At 42.1% G+C, this 18,981-nt stretch overlaps 1 protein-coding gene across 1 annotated transcript in view; it reads left to right on the top strand.

The window, feature by feature from the left end:
• LOC112119303 (serine/threonine-protein kinase ULK4) overlaps window positions 1-18,981 on the top strand; it is a 421,700-nt gene that overhangs the window by 110,482 nt on the left and 292,237 nt on the right. The window contains exon 21 of the mRNA XM_029914272.1: window positions 7,928-8,055. Within this exon, the coding sequence (XP_029770132.1) occupies window positions 7,928-8,055 (128 nt within the window). The remainder of the gene's footprint in view (window positions 1-7,927; window positions 8,056-18,981) is intronic.

Genomic DNA, 18,981 nt, shown 5'->3' with positions numbered 1-18,981 from the left:
AAAAAAAAAGCAGATACAGTACGGTACTGTGTTAAATGTTAATTACTAAAAAAATTAAGGGAAAGTTTTTTAAAAATAAGGAAGTTGTTTCTGGGCTTCTTTCATTTAAATTAAGATGGTTAAAAGCAGCATTTTCTTCTGCATAGTAAAGTTTCAAAACTATATTAAGTCAATGTTCAATTGTAAACTTTTGAAAGAACAACCATAATGTTTTGTTCAGAGTTACAAACATTTCAGAGTTACGAACAACCTTCATTCCTGAGGTGTTCGTGACTCTGAGATTCTACTGTATTTCAGTCCCTCTTTGACTGGTACAATTGAGACTCCTCAGTCTCAATATCTGGGAAGGAATACTGTTTGCCAGTCACCTTGAATGGAATCTACACTGACCCATACTTGAAGAAAATAGTTACTTCCAGTACAGTAACTGCGGTTCTTGGAGATAATGTGGCTCCTGTGACCCACCTTCCATGCCAGCTCAGGCTCTAAAACCTGATGAGGGAGGTGGGGTAAGAGTCCAAGAGAGAACATCTACACTACTATTTTTAGCTTCATAGTGCGATCCTCAACCAGTTGACCTGGGCTCTGGGACTCCCTGCTGCACGTCTTTTTTTGCAATGTAGACATCTAAGAGAACAAGCCAGAGGGTCATCTAGCATAGAAATTAACATAATCTTAATTTGCATCCTTCATTTTAAAGTGTTGATAGACTTTATTTTTAAAAGAAACAGAAATACAGTTTTTAAAATAGAGGATTTTTAAAGGTAGATTTAATTTCAGGCATGTCAGTCTTGTCTGTGTCCATATAAAGAAGACACACCATCTTAAACCATAAATTTCTTATTTGGAAAAAGCATTTTCTTCATGAAAAATCCTCTGCAGATCCTCTCTGGAGGAGCTATGAGCCATGCCTCACACACCATTGAACCATTTAAAGCAGTAAAACTTTATGATGTGCATGGTCATGAAATACAAGATTAAAGAATTCATCTTCTTTATAAACCAAATTATAAAAATGTAATAAAATAATTGTAGGATATGCAATACCAGTTTGTGCCTCTAGGGTTCCTGTGCTTGTTCTCTGTGTATACTCTGATCCTTTACACACACAATAACAAAATGGAATCTTAATTGAGTGTGTTCAAACAACTCTCGTGGGGTCTCCATCATTGATTTCTCTCCAACCTTTGTAACCAGGTAGAGTCAATCACATGTACAACAATTGTTCCAAAGGTTTAGTTTCATAGGTTATATTTAGTAGTTCTATTTCACTTTTAAGAGTAGTTTTTGCCATCAACTAGTGGTGGCCTTCATTGGGTCATGAGATTTACAAAAGATGGATCCTAAAAAAGATTATGTGCAGACATCTTGTGTGCAGCTTAATAATTAAGTGTCTTAGTGATGCGCTCTGTCCTGGACCAGAGGCAAATGAGGGTATTGTTTGAAGGTGTTCCTCACTAAGGAGGTTGTATCTGCTCAGTCTCTACCTCCTGAGAACCCACACTTTCAATTCCAAATCAATGTGATTCAAAATTGAGATAGAGATCTTTAGATCTGGTGCCACCATTTAATAAATTATTGGCGTTGTCTGTAAAGATATGCTCAAAAATATTGGAATCCTTGATGATACTCCTCCGTAGACTGGGAAGTAGGAACTGAACTGTCAGAAGCTCTTAAACCTTTTTAAGATATATAGAAGCTGCCTTTTCTCTTTTTTATAAGAAGAATTTTGTATCCAGTTGTACCCCAGTGGTATCTCATGAATTGGATCCAAACAATCCAACACCAGGTGCTTCTGGGAAGACTGGGATTTGAGAATTGATACTGGAGGTTGATCTGTCCCCGAGGCACTGGTTGGATTCCTAGGGACGACACGTTTGTCATTTCTCTAAAGAGGAAGTGAATCAGAGCTCAGTGTCTCTGGATCCAGGCTGTCCTACATTTCCCCCAGTGAGAAGGTTTTTGCTGGAAAACATTCCAAACATCCATATAATTGGCTTGAGAGGTTCAGTCTGCAGACCTGGAAGTCATTTGAACCAATAGCAAAATTTCCTACAAACCAGGACTTTAACTCTTGGATACATAAAGTATCTGCGTCCAAAAAAGAAACAAACAAACAAACAAAAAAATAAAACCGCCTTTGAAGAAAGGAAAAGTTTTGCTGGAATTTGCTTTGGCAATTACTCCTCTTTCTATTGGATATCTAAATTCTAAGTCTCCTCTTCCATCTTTGGGAATTGATGAGCCTGGATAGGCAGTTCTGCACCATACTGTGAAATGTTTATGGATCATTTTTGAATACCGGGTTCTAAACAAATCCCAGCCCGAGAAAGCAATACTACTAAGGGTATGTCTACACTACGAAATTAGATCGAATTTATACAAGTCGATTTTTTAGGAAGCGATTTTATACAAGTCGTTTGTGTGTGTCCCCACTAAACGCATTAAGTCGGCAGAGTGTGTCCACAGTACCATGGCTAGCGTCGACTTCCGGAGCGTTGCTCTGTGGGTAGCTATCCCACAGTTCCCGCAGTCTCCGCCGCCCATTGGAATTCTGGGTTGAGCTGACAATGCCTGATGGGGCAAAAACATTGTCGCGGGTGGTTTTGGGTACATGTCGTCAGTCGCCCCACCCTCCATGAAAGCAACGGCAGACAATCGTTTTGCACCTTTTTTCCATGTGGGCGCCATATTACTTTCAGCAGAAAATGTGCATTTTTTTCGCCTTCTTATCTCCGCTAGCCTCTGAGACGGAGGTGATAGGGGGACTGTTGAAACATTTGCAGCTGTGGTAGGGGAAAAAAAGGGAGAGTAGTATTTAAAGACACATTTTAAAGTACAAGGTCGCATTTTGCCTCTTATATTGAGGGCCTGCCGGTTTGGTGTGAGAGATATCACACGCAGGGCCGGACAACAGAATTCGGCTTGCAGGCAGCCATGGTAAGCCACAGTCTTTTGGCTTCTTTAAGTCTTCAGAGCAAATTAATCATTAAACACACTTGCTTTGAAACCATGCATTATATTTACAAAGGTACACTCAACAGGGGTCCCTTCTCCACATTCAAGATCCGGGAGCCTGCCTTGGGAGGGTTGGGAGGGTATTGGCTCCAGGGTGATAAACAGTTCCTGGCTGTCGGGAAGAACGGTTTCTCCGCTTGCTTGCTGTGAGCTATCTTCAACCTCCTCCTCCTCATCATCATCCTCGTCCCCAAAATCCTCATCCCTGTTGCATGAGACTCCTCCCTTTCAGGAGTCCACGAACAGGGGTGGGGTAGTGGTGGGGGCACCCCCTAGAATTGCATGCAGCTCATCATAGAAGCGGCATGTCTGGGGGTCTGACCCGGAGTGGCTGTTTGCCTCTTTGGTTTTTTGGTAGGCTTGCCTCAGCTCCTTAAGTTTTACGCGGCACTGCTGCGGGTCCCTGTTATAGCCTCTGTCCTACATTCCCTCTGAGATTTTTTCAAATATTTTGGCATTTTGTCTTTTGGAACGGAGTTTGGATAGCACGGATTCGTCTCCCCATACAGCGATCAGATCCAGTACCTCCCATTTGGTCCATGCAGGAGCTCTTTTGCGATTCTGGGACTCCATGGTCACCTGTGCTGATGAGCGCTGCACGGTCACCTGTGCTGATCAGCTTGCCACGCTGACCAAACAGGAAATGAAATTCAAAAGTTCCCGGGGCTTTTCCTGTGTACCTGGCCAGTGCATCTGAGTTGAAAGTGCTGTCCAGAGCGGTCACAATGGAGCACTCTGGGATAGCTCCCGGAGGCCAATACCGTCGCTAATCCCCTCGTCGGGGAGGAGTACAGAAATCGATTAGAAGCACCCTTTAAGTTGACAAAAATGGCTTCATCATGTGAACGGGTGCAGAGTTAAATCGATCTAAGGCTGCTAAATTCGACCTAAACTCGTAGTGTAGACCAGGGCTAAGTAAAATCTCAGTTGAAGGGAACAGGTATATTGTTTCCTCCCCACCCTCGCTATTCCTAGGATCCATGGCCTTTTGTAAGTTACTTATGCAATTTGGATGGCTTCACGTATGAACTCTTTCTGCTTGGTTGAGCTTCCATTATTACTCACCTGTGCACAACTTCAGTGTAGTTGTAGCTCCCTGCACAAACTGGTAAAGGATCTTTATAGTAATCTTTTGGGATTTCTGATAACTCAGGCAACCTCATCTCTTGTAATAGGTACATCACTGGGTGCATTCAAATTCAGAAAGTGTGCCCCACTGAGCCACTCATTAGCTTATGCACTCTGGAAACTGAAGGAGGTCAGATGCTATGTAAACGTTGTGACATTTAAGGCTGGCTTTCAGAGACTTTCTTCTATCATGCTAAAATCACTATTCATTTGCAACAATACAGATGCATTGTACTGTCTCATCCACCAGGTAGAGTCTAAGTTTCCTGTCCTGGGTGGTAGTTGTATGTGGGAATAGCATTTTGAGAATGAAATGTTCCCACCCAGAGTTTATCTAGTAATGGACACAAATGGGTCAGGAGCAACATGAAGGGCCCTGGGGACCATGGTAGCAAACTCCACCATCACCAAATGGAGCCATCTTCTGGAGATGGACTTACTTAAAATCTGGAACAATATGGACTCTCCAGAATGTTACTCAAGAATTGGTAACAGATTATTTTATTCTTCAGTGGTAGAAAATTCTCCCTCATTCTGTCCCAGTTTCCACTCTTTCTAAAAGGAATTATAGTATACCACAGGACAGAGTATGAGTAATTCTCATATCATGACCTTGACTGCTTGACTGACTCTGTTAGCCGCCTCTGCCCACTGACACACACTTACCTCTTCCTGGCACTGATTCTGAATGTCCTCTCTCAGAACAAAGGTCAGATGCTGCATGTGAATTTTAAGTCCCTTCAACTGTCAGCCTGGTTTCTGGGTTCTGAGCAGAAAATTCTTTCCAAAATGCAGTACAAGCTGATGAAATTTTGTTGCTGTCTAAAGGGGAAGGTGATCATCTACACTAATATGGTCACCACTTTTGTAAAAGTGTGGTCAATCTTGTGCAAAGTATGCCTTGTGAGGTATCCTTTGAAAAGATATCTGCTGAGAATTATCTTCTTGTAATGTGTGTATCAACACTGTGTGTGGAGTTATGAAATTTCACTATATGTTTAACTCAAACATGTTATGAGTCTGAGAAATGCCCAGGCTGGCTCTTCAGGAATAACAAAAGAACTGTAAACAAGGGTCTTTGTATGTCATCCCAAAGACATCTCAGATGGAACATTTGCAGGAAGTGCCAGCCTAATTTGCAATTCATATCAAGGACTGATGGCATGGAACCGCCTGACCCATGTCACAGCCAGGATTTTTCCAGCAAAAAGGGTCAAGGTATAAAGAGGGGAAGAATAAAGGCAGCTGGCCACCTCTTTTCTACCCCATTTCTGGACTGGTGAATTCTAACTGGGAAAATTTAAAATAAAAGGACTGAGATCCCCAAAATTATTTGGGCAACTGTGACAGAGTGCCAGGCAATAAAGGCTGAGTCAGCACTCTGTTCATAGCAGCTCCAATCAGGCAAGACAGATTGGAGCTGACTAAGCAGAGCTGTGCCAAATTTGTGGGTGGGACATGGCAGAAAGGCTAATTAAGCAGTTAGCCAGAGCCCACAAATAGGCACAGGAAGGAAGTGAAAAGGGCAGGACCGGCTCCAGGCACCAGCCCACCAAGCTTGTGCTTGGGGCGGCACCTGGAGAGGGGCGGCGCGGCGCTCCGGCCCCTGGGGAGAGCGGGGCCACGGCCGGGCTCGCCGCCCTGCCCCCTGCGCTCTGGCCGCCGGGGGGAGAGCGGGCTCGCCGCCCTGCCCCCGGCGGCCGGGGGGAGAGAGGAGCCCCCACCGGGGCTCTCCGCCCTCCCCCCGGGGCTCTGGCTGCCCTCCCCTCGGCCACCGGGGGGAGAGCGGAGCCCCCGCCGGGGCTCGCCGCTCTCCTCCCAGGGCTCCGGCCGCCCTTCGCCCGCTTTTTTGCCTGGGGCGGCAAAAAAGCCAGAGCCGGCCCTGGAAAAGGGGGAAGCAGGCAGTAAGAGGGGAGAGCAAGAGAGATTACTCTCCCCTAGTGCTTGTTATAGGAGCTGTATATGTTATGAAGGTGATGTTGATTCCATTTCTAAATAAACTGCACAAGGTGTTGGACCAGCACCAGGGTCGTTGTGTAGTTTGTAGTCCTGGACAGAAACAGAACCAAGAAGGCCCTGATACAGCAACCCAGAGAGATTTGTAGAAAACTAGCAGATTTAACATCCCTGTTATCATTTGGCCTACATACTTTGATCCAACTGTAAGGTATTTTATTTGCTTTGATCTTTTAGTAACTCTCATTCCTTTTTCTTAGTTAATACATCTTTAGTTTACTAAAGGATTGACTACAGTGTTGTTTTTGGTGTAAGGTCTTGAGCATCCATTGACCTAGGTAAGTAGGGTGACCAGACGTCCCGATTTTATCGGAACTGTCCCGATATTTACTTGTTTGTCCCGCATCCCGACTGATGTTCGGTTGGGACGCGAATTGTCCCGATATTTTGCCCTCCGGCGCACAGACGGAGGGGGCTTGCCGCCCCTGCCCCAACTCCGCCCTGCCCCCGCCCCGACTCCACACCCTCCCTCCCCCATTGGATCCCTCCCCAAATTCCCGCCCCCAGCCCCGCCCCCTCACTGCCCCATTGGATCCCGCCTCTTCCCCAAGCATGCCGCATTCCTCCTCCTCCCCCCTCCCTCCCAGGCTTGTGCTAATCAGCTGTATGGCGACGCAAGTGCTGGAGGGAGGGGGGAGAAGCAGGACGCGGCAGCCCGCTCAGGGGAGGCAGAGGCAAGCTGGTGCGGGGGGGCGGGGCGTGGAGCTGCCGGTGAGTGCTCAGCCCCCACCAATTTTTCCTATGCTCTGGCGGCTCTTGGGTTTTTATTTTCCTCCGCTGGCTCCTCCCCCTCTCCCCGCATCCTGATATTTCACGTCTCTCATCTGGTCACCCTATATGTAAGTGACTGGCCTCCTGGGGCTGGAAGAACCTAATGTGTGGTTTTAATAATCTTTCATCACAGAAATCCAATTTGGGTGATAATATAGGTTTAGAGGGACTGCCTATGGCTTCATGTTAAGCTAGTATAGTGATCCAGTAGCTCACATTTATTGCTGGTTTGATTAATCTAATCATAGAATATGCCACCAGTGTGGGAGTGTCTTCCCAGTTTTTTCACAGTGTGACCTGAGATTGGCCCTCAGCTCTGACCCATACCAGGCATAGTTACAGAGGGAAACAGTGTTTTCTTTTAAATCCAGGGTCCTTGATATGTAACTTAGATCTGATGTGCCACATAGTACACGGTATACTTAACTAGCCTATAGTTACATCAAGCAAATATTTTTTTATTTGTATTAGCTTATGATCTTCTAGCTCACATTGAAGGTAGTATGTAAACTACTAACTTTCATAGTATTAGGAAGAAAGACAAGTACTGGTATGTATTTTTACAATTTTTAAAATTACAACTTTTCTTTTAAAAGAACTATTGGGTTTAAAATATCCTTTGTTTTGTCTTTTGTTAGGATGAAATAACTTTAATTATGGCTTTCTGTGTGTTTTAAATAACCTGTTAGTCCTATTTTGGGTCCAATACAGTAGAAAATGTCTGTTAACCTTGGCCTTTGGAAGGCTGCACATATCAGCACTGCAGTCAGCCTATCTGTCTAGGACAAAACTCCCTTATTCAACAGTACCATGTGGGATTTTGGGCTGTATTTTAATGTTATGAAAAGGATTTAACGAATATTGAATCCAAACGTAATTCGCGTCTTTATTATGCCAGAATGATTCAAAATGTGTATACGCTAATGGACAACGTTATTTACCTACTTTGTTATCCAATAAGCAGTATTTGTGTGTTGTTTTTATTTCCACCCAGGATTTTGTGACTACCATTATCCGTTTATTTGAAAGTCCATCAACTTCCATTCGAGCAAAAGCCTTTCTGGTCCTGTTACAGGTTTTAATTAATAACAGAGAGATGTTACTGCTCAGTTGCCAAGCAAGGTAAGATGCTAATGGAGAATATAATTAGACATGTAGTGTGTATTTTCAAAGTTAGCTCTGTAAACTCTATCAGTAAATACCGTAGTATTTTTTGAGTCATTGTTTTGAGAGCAACTGATTTTGTGTTTAAGATTAATCGGATATCATATGAGTCCCCCAGAATAGTAGTGACTACTATTATGAAAAGCCAGATTATGTTTGGTGCCCATATACTGGCCAGTCACAACTGGAAGTTTCGTGGTTGCTAGGGAGGGCCTTTGATCCCATTGTTTCCTATCCATTTGGAATAATTTCTGTTCCCAACTGGGGACTAGCAAGGAGCAGTCTCTACAATAAGTAGAACAGAACAGTGACTGAAATTGTTGCTGGCCTCTGTGTTAGGACTGAAGGTGGGAAATTGTTCCTTGCACTCTGCGTCATGTTGAGGTCAAGCATAATTGCAAGCTTTTAACTATAATGGTCACTACTGGTGGAGAACGCCCCTCAGAGTTCCTACTGTGGTGGTGCAGCTCAACACCATGTCCAAGGATTAATAGGCACAAAATGGCCTTATGTTTGTGTATGGACTTGGAGTATTCCAACAGAACATTCCGTTGAAAAGAAAGGGAAGGGAGATATTTATTCTAACACTTCCTTGCTGATTTTATCAATTTCACCCATTATTTTACAATGTGAGATATGACAACCTGTCATTCAAGGCTGTACAAATGGATAGACCACTCCAAAGCAGAGTGAATTTTGAGTTTTTCTATCAGCTACAGTGATCCAAATGATTTTCAAGAAGATGTTTTTAACAGGAACGCAGTAACTTAAATTTCTCTGTATCGTCTTCTGACATCAGAAATGTCTCCGTTTTTGGGCCAGATGGAGTCCTATATGCCTTCAGACTCTATTAAAATGTGAACTACTAAAGTAATTTTGGCGGGAATAATGGGAAAAATAAGAAGAGGAAAATCCAACCGGGGACATACTTTTTACCCCAGATAGTCACAAGAATCTGAAAACGGAGGGTCATATGCTACTTTCCATTGTACGTTGTGAAGAAGAGCATAATGTGGTATAAAATCCTCCAAGTAGCAGATTGCATGAGATCGTGTTCCATGGTGTCATGGAGTGCGAGAAAGGCAGGGTTGGAGTTGGTAGTAAAAAGGAACAGAGTTGGGGAACATATTGTCTCTGTTGATATTGTCTCCTACCACTCATGAATCAGTTCTGGACTGTTATTTTTTTAACGACTTAATGATAATTGTATGCTTGTTAGTGGACATGTGACTGTGTAGTTAGAGGAATATTTTACAACAAAAGTCCTGTATTAATGGGTACTACGTGTTTATAAATAATTATTAGCATATTATGAGAGGGAAACCTTTGATTTTTGTCACCTGATTAAATTAATAAATTATATTTCAGGTTTTTATATATTTAATACTTTCAAATGAGCCGTTTTTGTGAGGAGAGTTGTGGGACAAACTAAGTGCATTGAATCTTGGTTCTATTCTAATATTGTTTTAATGGTACTCAAAGCAAAATCGATAATGGGCCAATACACACTATAAACCATCAAGATTAACAACAGCTATGTTTTACAGCATCAGAAAAGACTTTATTGAACTGGCAAACTGTTTTTCTTTACATATTATGATTTCTTTAAACATAATGGTAGCTTTTTAGTGAACAATTTATCCCTTGACAGGATAGCTGATTGAAACTAAAACATTTCTCTGGTGCTCACATTGAGATAGCTACAGTGGGATCGAAGAGGAGAAATGGGCCATTATAGGGGAGACAGTTACTTTTGTAATATTCTGGACCCTGGATGCATTTTATTTGATCCAGCATGGATAATGGATGTTCTTTGATGTGTATCACTGGGCATTCATCAGCATATTTAAGTTATTGAAATATTTCCTAGATTTGTGGGAGAACCATACAGCTATTTCAGAATGACTAGAAGTACAGTAGCAAGAAATTAATTGGCTGACTATTTTTAAAAAATAATTTGACTATTTCAGGCATTTTTAAACACTGTTGTTTTGTAAAATTTATAGCAAGTCTAGTAAAAGTTGCAAAATTTGTGTCTTGGTTTCTTCTTTAGTAATATTTTGATAAAGATAAAATATATACAGACAGGAAATGCATATAGCACATTAAATTGCTTCAGTCTATAAAATCTGGTGGTAAAAGACAATTGATATACGGGAAAAGTTCACCATGAATTAATTGAGGCAGGTGATACAAAAGTCAGAGTAGTAACTACCCTAAGGCAACACTGCATATATCTCCATAGTTTCAAGATGAAATCTGTTCAGTCTACTTTATACAGGGTTTTTATTTTAACCAAGTTATCAAGTCTAATATCATTGCAGAGTTTTTTGTGAGTTAGTTGTTAAACTTGCTCAATCTATAAAATAGTATTTGCTAGTTCAAAGTCTTTGCTGTTCATTAAAAAGACTCCATTAAAAGAGGTGCATTTCTAAATGAGTATTTCAAAATTAATTATATGGGGACTGGATACCTGGACAATGGAGGTACAGTAATCTGACACAGGATTTGCAATAGAACCTGTTACACAGACCCTTTCTGAAGTGCTTTGAGACCTGTGAAAGAAAAGCACTTGATGTAAGTAATATTGTTTTTTATTGTTATTTCATCTCTAGGTCACTGGTTTCAGCCCAGCCCAGTCCAGGAATGAGCAAAAAATATCAGTACTTAAAATTAATTGACCTCAGTCTGAGTGCTGTGGATAGGTATCCATATCACAAACCCAGATACCACAGTTGGCACCCATTTAGCCTAGCAGAGGGACCAGAGGATTGTATGAGCATGGAAAATTAACTGCCCTCTCACTTTATCAATATAGGTGCTTGAACTAGGGGTGCTGCTGCGCCCCGTCTCTTGAAGTGATTTCCATTATGTACAGGGTTTACAATTTGGTTGAATGGCTCTCAGCACTCCCACTGTAAAAAATTTTCCAGTACCCCTGCTTCCGAATAGTCTTGACAGAGGAATGGAGAGCCATTTTGACTGGAAGGTGTGGGGAAGTCTGCATTGTTGCTATTCATACTGTGACAGTCCCTTAAACAATTAAAGGTCTTTACTCTCCAGGGCTATCACCTGGTACTTTTCAGAAGCACCACATTCATGTTTTAAAATACAAAGACATGTCCATTGTATCATGATTACTGTTTCATGCATGTTAGGTAATTTTATAAGTCTTTCAAAGTCCTGTTGTACAACAGAAGTAGGTTTTTTTGTCAATGATTAGAGTAAACATATTCCATCATTATTATGGCACTAAAGTCCTCTACACAGTACAGAGATTTTGACATAATAATATAGTCTTGTGACAGGTATCTGTCACTTGATTTATAGTACTCTTTTAAAACCTTTTAGTTGCATTGTAGTCAGCTGTTGCTATAGTGCTATTAGCCTTAGAACATTTTGACTGCTGGTGATTTTAAAATGGATGATAGCAGGGTACTCTAATGACAGTGTAGTGGTGTTCTTAGTATTTGATATAATGAATTGATTTTTGTTTTTGTTCACACTTTTTTTCCACAGTGACCTTTTTCCCCCTGTAGCTATTATTTCCTATTTCTTTCCCTTTGCATTCTGTTATGTGATGTATGGCCTCTTTCTTGACTTGCTCTTTGTCTCATAAATATGACATAAGTCAAAAGAAATAAGGACTCAATGTCTCCACATCAGCTCTCTGTTTTTAAAGTGTACTATAATATGCTGTAAGCACTTCCCAAGTTTTCTTCAAACCATTAGTTTACTTAAAAAATAAAATATTTCAGACCATTTTGTGAAAACATTGGTTAGACAATTAGACAGGTGTCCTAGTACCAATATGAAATGTTTTTTCAAAATGTTAATATAGTCCACTCTTTGATCTTGTTGGCATCTTTATTGCTGTATTACTTTTTCTCATAACTCATTACCAAGTGAAATAGGATCATAATGTTCCTTGTTTAAATATTAAAAATGTAAGTCTGAGTAGAATTGCAGCATATAATGTAAAAATATTGAATTTTCCTATTGAAAATATTTTACCTCAGTAATGATGGTAAAATCATTAAAAATTGCTGGTAGGTGCAAATTACTTATGGTTGCTCAGTGTTGGTGAACTTAGTGTACTGTAGCAGGGAGCATACAGTATGTTAGCTGAAAATGAAAGTAATGGAGATATAAAGAAAGGAAACTGAATATTAAGGACAAAATTCCCCTATGTGCAATGTGCAGCCCTATGCACCACTTGTGAATGGCAGGGGTCAGTCACGACAGATAAAACATCTTGTACTGTTGGCCGGTTGGTCGCAACTGTATAAATTCCATAGCAGGATAACGACTCAAGTCAAACTGTCCTGGTAGCAGTGAAAAAGGGGAAGGTTCTCAGTGTTCCCTTTGTTACCTGCCTTCACCCTTTTCACTGCTCAAATCCCAAACATGACAGTCAACATATCACTAAAATGAACAGAACCTGTGTGCTTATTTGTCAAGAAAGATTATTGCATAAACTGACTGCATAGGTCCTCGAACTCTACAGAATACCCACGAAATTATTCTAGGTCCATCAATCTCCATGCCATCATAGAGCTATCCAGCCCTAGTTAGTCAACCCAAGAGCCTGTTGCAGGGACCAGAACTACCCATTGACAGCCCTCTTCTTTGAGGTCCAGCCTATTGGTTGACTCTTGAAACAGGGCAACCCAGGGGGTATGCACTGCATTCCAAGACCCGCCCCACAGTCTCATGCTGCGTGGTAAGGCCATCATACCTTAAATCTCACTTAAGCCTGATTTTTGAGGATGTAAGAGGTATTAATTGGTGCATAGGCTTTGTGCTGACCATGTGCACAAGGGTACATTTCACCCAAGTGAAATGAATGTGCAATTCTTATTAGTTATAGATACAAGAATAATATCAGAAATTGTATAAATCATGATTTAAAAGCTCTCCTTGTATATGTGATATGAAGAAAATCTGGTGCAACTTAATATTTCCTTATTGGAAAAATACCTATTTCTCTGGTCCTGAAAGAGTTAGGAAAATATCCGTATTTCCCCCTGCTTTACAATCCCCGTGCTTGAAGTTCTTACCTAGGGAAATGGAAATAACTCTGAGAGAACCTGTCAGTGCAACTCCTAATTGGCTGGAGGGCCCTCAGTGAGTATTACAAAGCATGATCTCCAAAAGAGTGAGACAAGGTCTGGGAGTCATTGCCAGACCCTCTTAAATGGCAGTGTAGTCTACCTGCCAGGTCAGAGCACTCCCATTAGGCCACTGTGACTTGCCATCTACTGTACTGGGTAGATCTGTGATTGTTGTATAAAAATTATTACTAAGAAATGAGGTTGGGGTTTTCAAAGAGGCCTACTGCAGTTATGCACCAACTCCCATTGAACATGATGGGAGTTGGTTGCATAAATCTTATACATATTTGAAAATCCCAGTCTTCGTTAATGAAATCTACTTTCTGCTCTGATTTAGATTCACCTTCACTGTGCTGATTTATCCACCCCTGCAGAAAAGTGCTGCTTGCCACCAAATTATTTCAGTACCACATAAGTTGTCAGCAGGATGTGGGCAGGTTTTCAGTGCTTAGGGCTGCCATTCACGTACCTCGCTTTTAAGACTGTCCTTCATTTCATCTTAACTCCTTTTATTTTGTCTTATTCTTATCTGGTAACAAAAAGTATTAAGTGTGAGATTTCTTCATCATATTTTTGTATCAAGTTTCTTTATCTAGCTGAATAATAAGTAACATTTGAAACTCTATCAAATTCATAAAAACCTCATACTTTCCTGCTATGAATTATATTCAGCAGTTGAGAGCTTATTTCATTGCTATACCAACAGGGGATTTATAGACTAATTTCCATACTTTCCTTTCCCTTTCTGGGAGCATATGTCAGCTGCACTGCATCCAAAATCTCCCCCTGCAGCACAAGAGATAAAGGTTTGACCGGACTTGCACGTTAGCCTAGTACTACAGTAGATTCCTAAAACTGAAATTCCTAAAACTGAAATTCCTATTAGACTATCAGAGTACAATATCTGACTTCCTGTCTGGATAATATACTGAGCGGTCATGTCTATTTGTTTTTACATACTCTATATTTTAAAAGGATTGTTCCTTGTTTCTAGAGAATGTCTACCAAATTATACACCTTGGCTTCATTTTATCCACTAAAAAGTTGCTCCTGTATTCATAGATGCTGATTCCATCGGTGCTCTGGGGCTCAAGCACCCACAGAAGAAAAAATAGGGGGTATTTAGCACCCTCCAGCCATACTGGTTCCGGCTCCGTGGCTCACTGCTGATCAGCTGTTCAGTGGGCAGGAAGCACTTGGGTGGGGTGGGGGTGGGGTGGAGAGGAGAGGAGGGAGCGGTGGGCAGGCGTGGGGGTTTTGGGGGTGGAGTTCTTTCCTTAGGTTGGAGAAAAAAGGAGAGGGGTTTTGTTTATTTGAAATCTTCAGTGAAAACTGATAAATGTTCAAAACTTTTAAAAATCAGACCATTTATGTAGATGCGTATATCTGGACTAAGAACCTATCTCTAGGCACCCAATTTTGAAAATCTTGACCACTATTAATAATGTAGTTGCCACCCAAAATGTACAACTTTGATCTCCAGAAATGATAGTTTCTTTGGAAAGTTGAACCAGTTTTCAAGGAAAATACTTATTTTATTTGTTGTTTTGTACCTTGAGTACATAAAACATATTTATTACTACATTAAACCTAGGAAATAAATTTACCCAGAATTATATCACTGATCTTTCTGTTCATACACAGAAAATTTAAGGAATAATTTATTTGTAATTAAGAATTTATAAATAATCTGAGGTTGTGCTGTTGAAACCTTAGGTTGTTTTTTGTATAGTCCTTAGGTCGCCTTACCTGGGAGTGATAGGACTCGACGTACCATGGATATAGCCAGGAAGCTGAATTGAGTTGCATGCCCAACTTCTCAGAAAATGATTAATTCATCCTAACTGTTAATGCCATGTCTATTTTATTAATTCTGGCCTTTCTTTGTTCACTTTGTGTCCATTTGATTGCATGGCAGACATGTACTTCTTATGCATGGAATAAGTGTGATACTTTTGTAGGCCCAGTTTTGCCATACAAACAGAACAGGTGTTTGTTTTACTGCCCCAAATATTCTGGTAAATCATTCTGTGGTAGGGTTGCCAGGCGTCCAATTTTCGACCGGAATGCACAGTCAAAAAGGGACCCTGGTGGCTCCGTTCCCAGCTGTGCTAAAAGTCCAGCTGGCTGCAGGAGGGCAGGCAGGCTCCGTGCCTGACTCCACGCGGCTCCCAGGATGCGGACGGCACGTCCCTCCGGCTCCGAGGCGGAGGGGTGGCGAGGGGGGCTCCATGCCCTGCCCCCACCTGCAGGCACCACCCCAAGCACCAGCTCCACAGTTCTCTTTGGCCAGGGTTCCTGGCCAATGGGAACTGCGGGAGCAGCGCCTGCAGGCGGGAGCAGCATGCTGAGTCCCCTGGCTGCTCCTCCGCTTCAGAGCGGGCGGGACATGCCGTAGCTTTCTGTGAGCTGTGCAGACTTCCTTTGTCCCCAGGAAATGCCGGGGCTGCCTGAGGTCAGCGCTGCCTGGAGCCTGCACCCCCTCCTGTGTCCCAACACCCTGCCCCAGCTTGGAACCCCACACCCAAACTTCCTCCCGCACCCCAACCCCTCGGCTCTAGCCTGGAGCCCTCCCACACCCCAACCCCTCGGCTCTAGCCTGGAGCCCCCCCTGCACCCCAAACCCCTTGTCGGCCCTAGCTCGGAGCCCGCACCCCCAGCCAGAGCCCTCCCGCACCCCAACCCCCAGGCTGAAGCCCCTTCCCACACCCTGAACCCCTCATTTCTGGCCCTACTCTGGAGCCCGCACCCCCAGCCCAGAGCCCATACCCCCTCCCACCCCTGCCACAGCCCAGAGTCCCCTCTTGCACCCCCAACCCCTCATCCCCACCCCAGAGCCCGCATCCCCAGCTGGAGCACTCACCCCATTTGCACACCAACCTCTTGCCCTAGCACGGTGAAAATGAGCAAGGGTTGGGGACAGCGAGTGATGGAGGGAGGGGAGATGGAGTGAAAGGGGGTGGGGCATCAGAGAAGGGGTGGGATCTGGGTGCAGGGGGCGGGCAAGGGTATTCGGTTTTCTGCAATTAGAAAGTTGACAACCCTATTCTGTGGATGACTGTGAGGAGGGGAGAGTGTTTCCTGGGGCTTTAGAACAATAAACTCCCCTAAAGCTAACTGTGCTTATGTGGGATTTGACAGGATTTTGTTGAGTTGATCAATTCCATCAAATAATTTAAAGAAATATTGATGGTCCTTTTTAGAAGTAATTGTCAACTTTGGCTTTTTTGTGGGAGAGAAGAACATAACTTTGAAAAGGGGAAGGCATTGCACATGAAGAGAGAGAAAGCTGGCCATACTCAGGAGCTTTACATGTATTTTTACTTTTTACTTTCCCCAAAATAAGTAAACACACATCTGATGCTTCTCAAACTCTCTTTATATTGGATTTTGCAAGAGAGAATTCCTTTCTTAAAATATAAATATATATCAAACTTATCGTGCTAGCCTTCACTCAACAGCTTGTTTCGATAATGTGCAGACAATTCTAAACTTACTCTCATACACAAACTAAATTTACAAGAATATTTATTTAAAGAAAAATATGACACTCTGGTTTCTCGTGTCATGTTTTACTCATACTTAATATTTGGTTAAACATATTCTCTCTCAGTGAGAGAGAACTCATTTAAACAACTTAAGTTATTTTGTTTTAATTATTCAAGGCAACTGAAAATGTCTAATAAAGCTACATAGCATATTGTATAATGAAAGTTGGAGTTGAATGATGAGATAGGCTTTTGAATAGTTAACATGTATTATATTTCATCAAAATTGGCCATAATTGAATAAATCATACTGAGAGTCTAAGGAAAATAGCTAGAACCTTTGGCAAGGTATAGCTGGATCTGCTGCCTGTGGGCTGCTGGGGTGAGAAAAAGTAAATGGTTACTGAATGGATCACTTATTTCTTTCTCGCCTCCCTATTTCCCCCCACCCCCATATAAACCACCATAAAATAAAGGTTTTTGTTGTATTTCAAAATATGCAGTCTCATCATTGCTTACGGGCCCGATCATGCAAACTCTTTATTCAGGAGAGTAGTTCTTATTCCAGTGAATAATCCCATTTTATAATGGGACTGTTCTCCTGCCCGAATAAAGGTTTGCAGGACTGGGCCCTAACATACCACATGTTTGCACAAGAAGTTGTTTAAATCCAATTATTTTCATCATCCTAGACAAGACAGATTTTGATTTCTATATTAATGTGGCATTTAGGGTTCAACCCAGACCAGTAAGGGATTGTGTCACTATCTTCCCTGTAATGCTGTGCAGTCTTGATTCAGCACCCTGACACCAGCAACATGCTCAAAGCACAGTAGCTTCACCCTGGCTTCCACCAGCCTTGGTTACTCCTTGCAGGGTGACCCCAACACCCGCACAGTCCCAAATTTCCCCTAAACCATCTGCCCTGTAGTGCTCACTGGACACTTACAAAAGTTAAGTTCACTGATCCCTTAGAGAGAGTAACCAGCATCTTATTAGCTTAACTGGGGTTAGCAAACACTCTGTTTTAATCAAAGCACTGGCTTAGTTTACAGTAAAAGTAAAACAAGTTTATTAAACAAAAAGACATAGGTTTAAGTGATACCAAGTATAAGGACTAAAGATAGAAAGGATTACAAGCAAACAAAAGTAAAAATGCAATTCTAAGACTAAAACCTGAGTCTCTTGTTCAAAGAAGTGTTTCGAACTAAGTCTGTTCCAGCATGGCTGATCATACTCTTTGGCCAGTACACCCTCAAAGTGCTCAGTTCCTTTGTCCCTTCAAGTGAAGGATGCCAAAATGGTGTCTGTGTGTGTGACTGACTGACTTCCCAAAGTTCATTTCCCTTGCTTCAGGAAGCAGAAAGGTTTCTTGGGGGCACACTCTCCATCCCTCAATGAGATTAAGCAGTCCTCTTTTCCCACATACTCTCCTGATGGCTTTGTTTACCTTGCCTATAAAAGTGCTTTCCTTTGACTTTGACCACATCCTTTACTTAATTTACACTGGAGAGAGGTAGGTAGCTGCCTTCCCTCCTGTCTGGGGGAGAACCTCTTTCTCCCTTAGGCCTGGTCCACACTAACCCCCCACTTCGGACTAAGGTACGCAAATTTAGCTGAATTCGAAGTACCTTAGTCCGAACTTACCACGGGTCCAGACGCGGCAGGCAGGCTCCCCCGTTGATGCCGCGTACTCCTCTCGCCGAGCTGGAGTACCGGCGTCGACGGCGAGCACTTCCGGGATCGATCCCAGAAGATCGATTGCCTGCCGCCAAACCAGGAAGTAAGTGTAGACATACCTTAAGTGTGATCACAGACTTAAAAAAAAAAAAAAAGCATAATATCAGTGAGTGTCCATAATTCCTCATAAAATGTTAATATGTACATTTCACAATGATATGCATCACCAGTGTGTCATTAGTTTTCAAATGATATATAATACTTTTTAGATTCAGATTATGACAATAGCATGGTAGGCATAGTGCGTATGTCAGGCCTGAGAAGAATTGCTGATACAGACTACACAGAATAGTGAACCACCACTGGGCCTCTCTGTCACATCTCTATATTTACTTTTTTAAAATAGTGGCTAAGAAAGGGGATGGATTAAGAGAGCTGGGAATAGTCCTTTTTTAAAAATCCTGATAACAGCAATTTATGCTTCCCTGCCAGTATGCCAAAAACCTACTGCTAAACTATAGTTTAAAATTATTTCTTACTAGGGTTGCCAACCCTCCAGGATTGGCCTGGAGTCTCCATGAATTAGATTAATCTTTAATTAA

The sequence above is a fragment of the Terrapene carolina genome, unplaced genomic scaffold (genome assembly GCF_002925995.2).
Source record: "Terrapene carolina triunguis isolate 2854851 unplaced genomic scaffold, T_m_triunguis-2.0 Scaffold34029, whole genome shotgun sequence".
NCBI lineage: Eukaryota > Metazoa > Chordata > Testudines > Emydidae > Terrapene > Terrapene triunguis.
The sequence above is the reverse complement of the archived record's forward strand: the minus strand, read 5'-3'. Positions and strand labels throughout refer to the sequence as shown.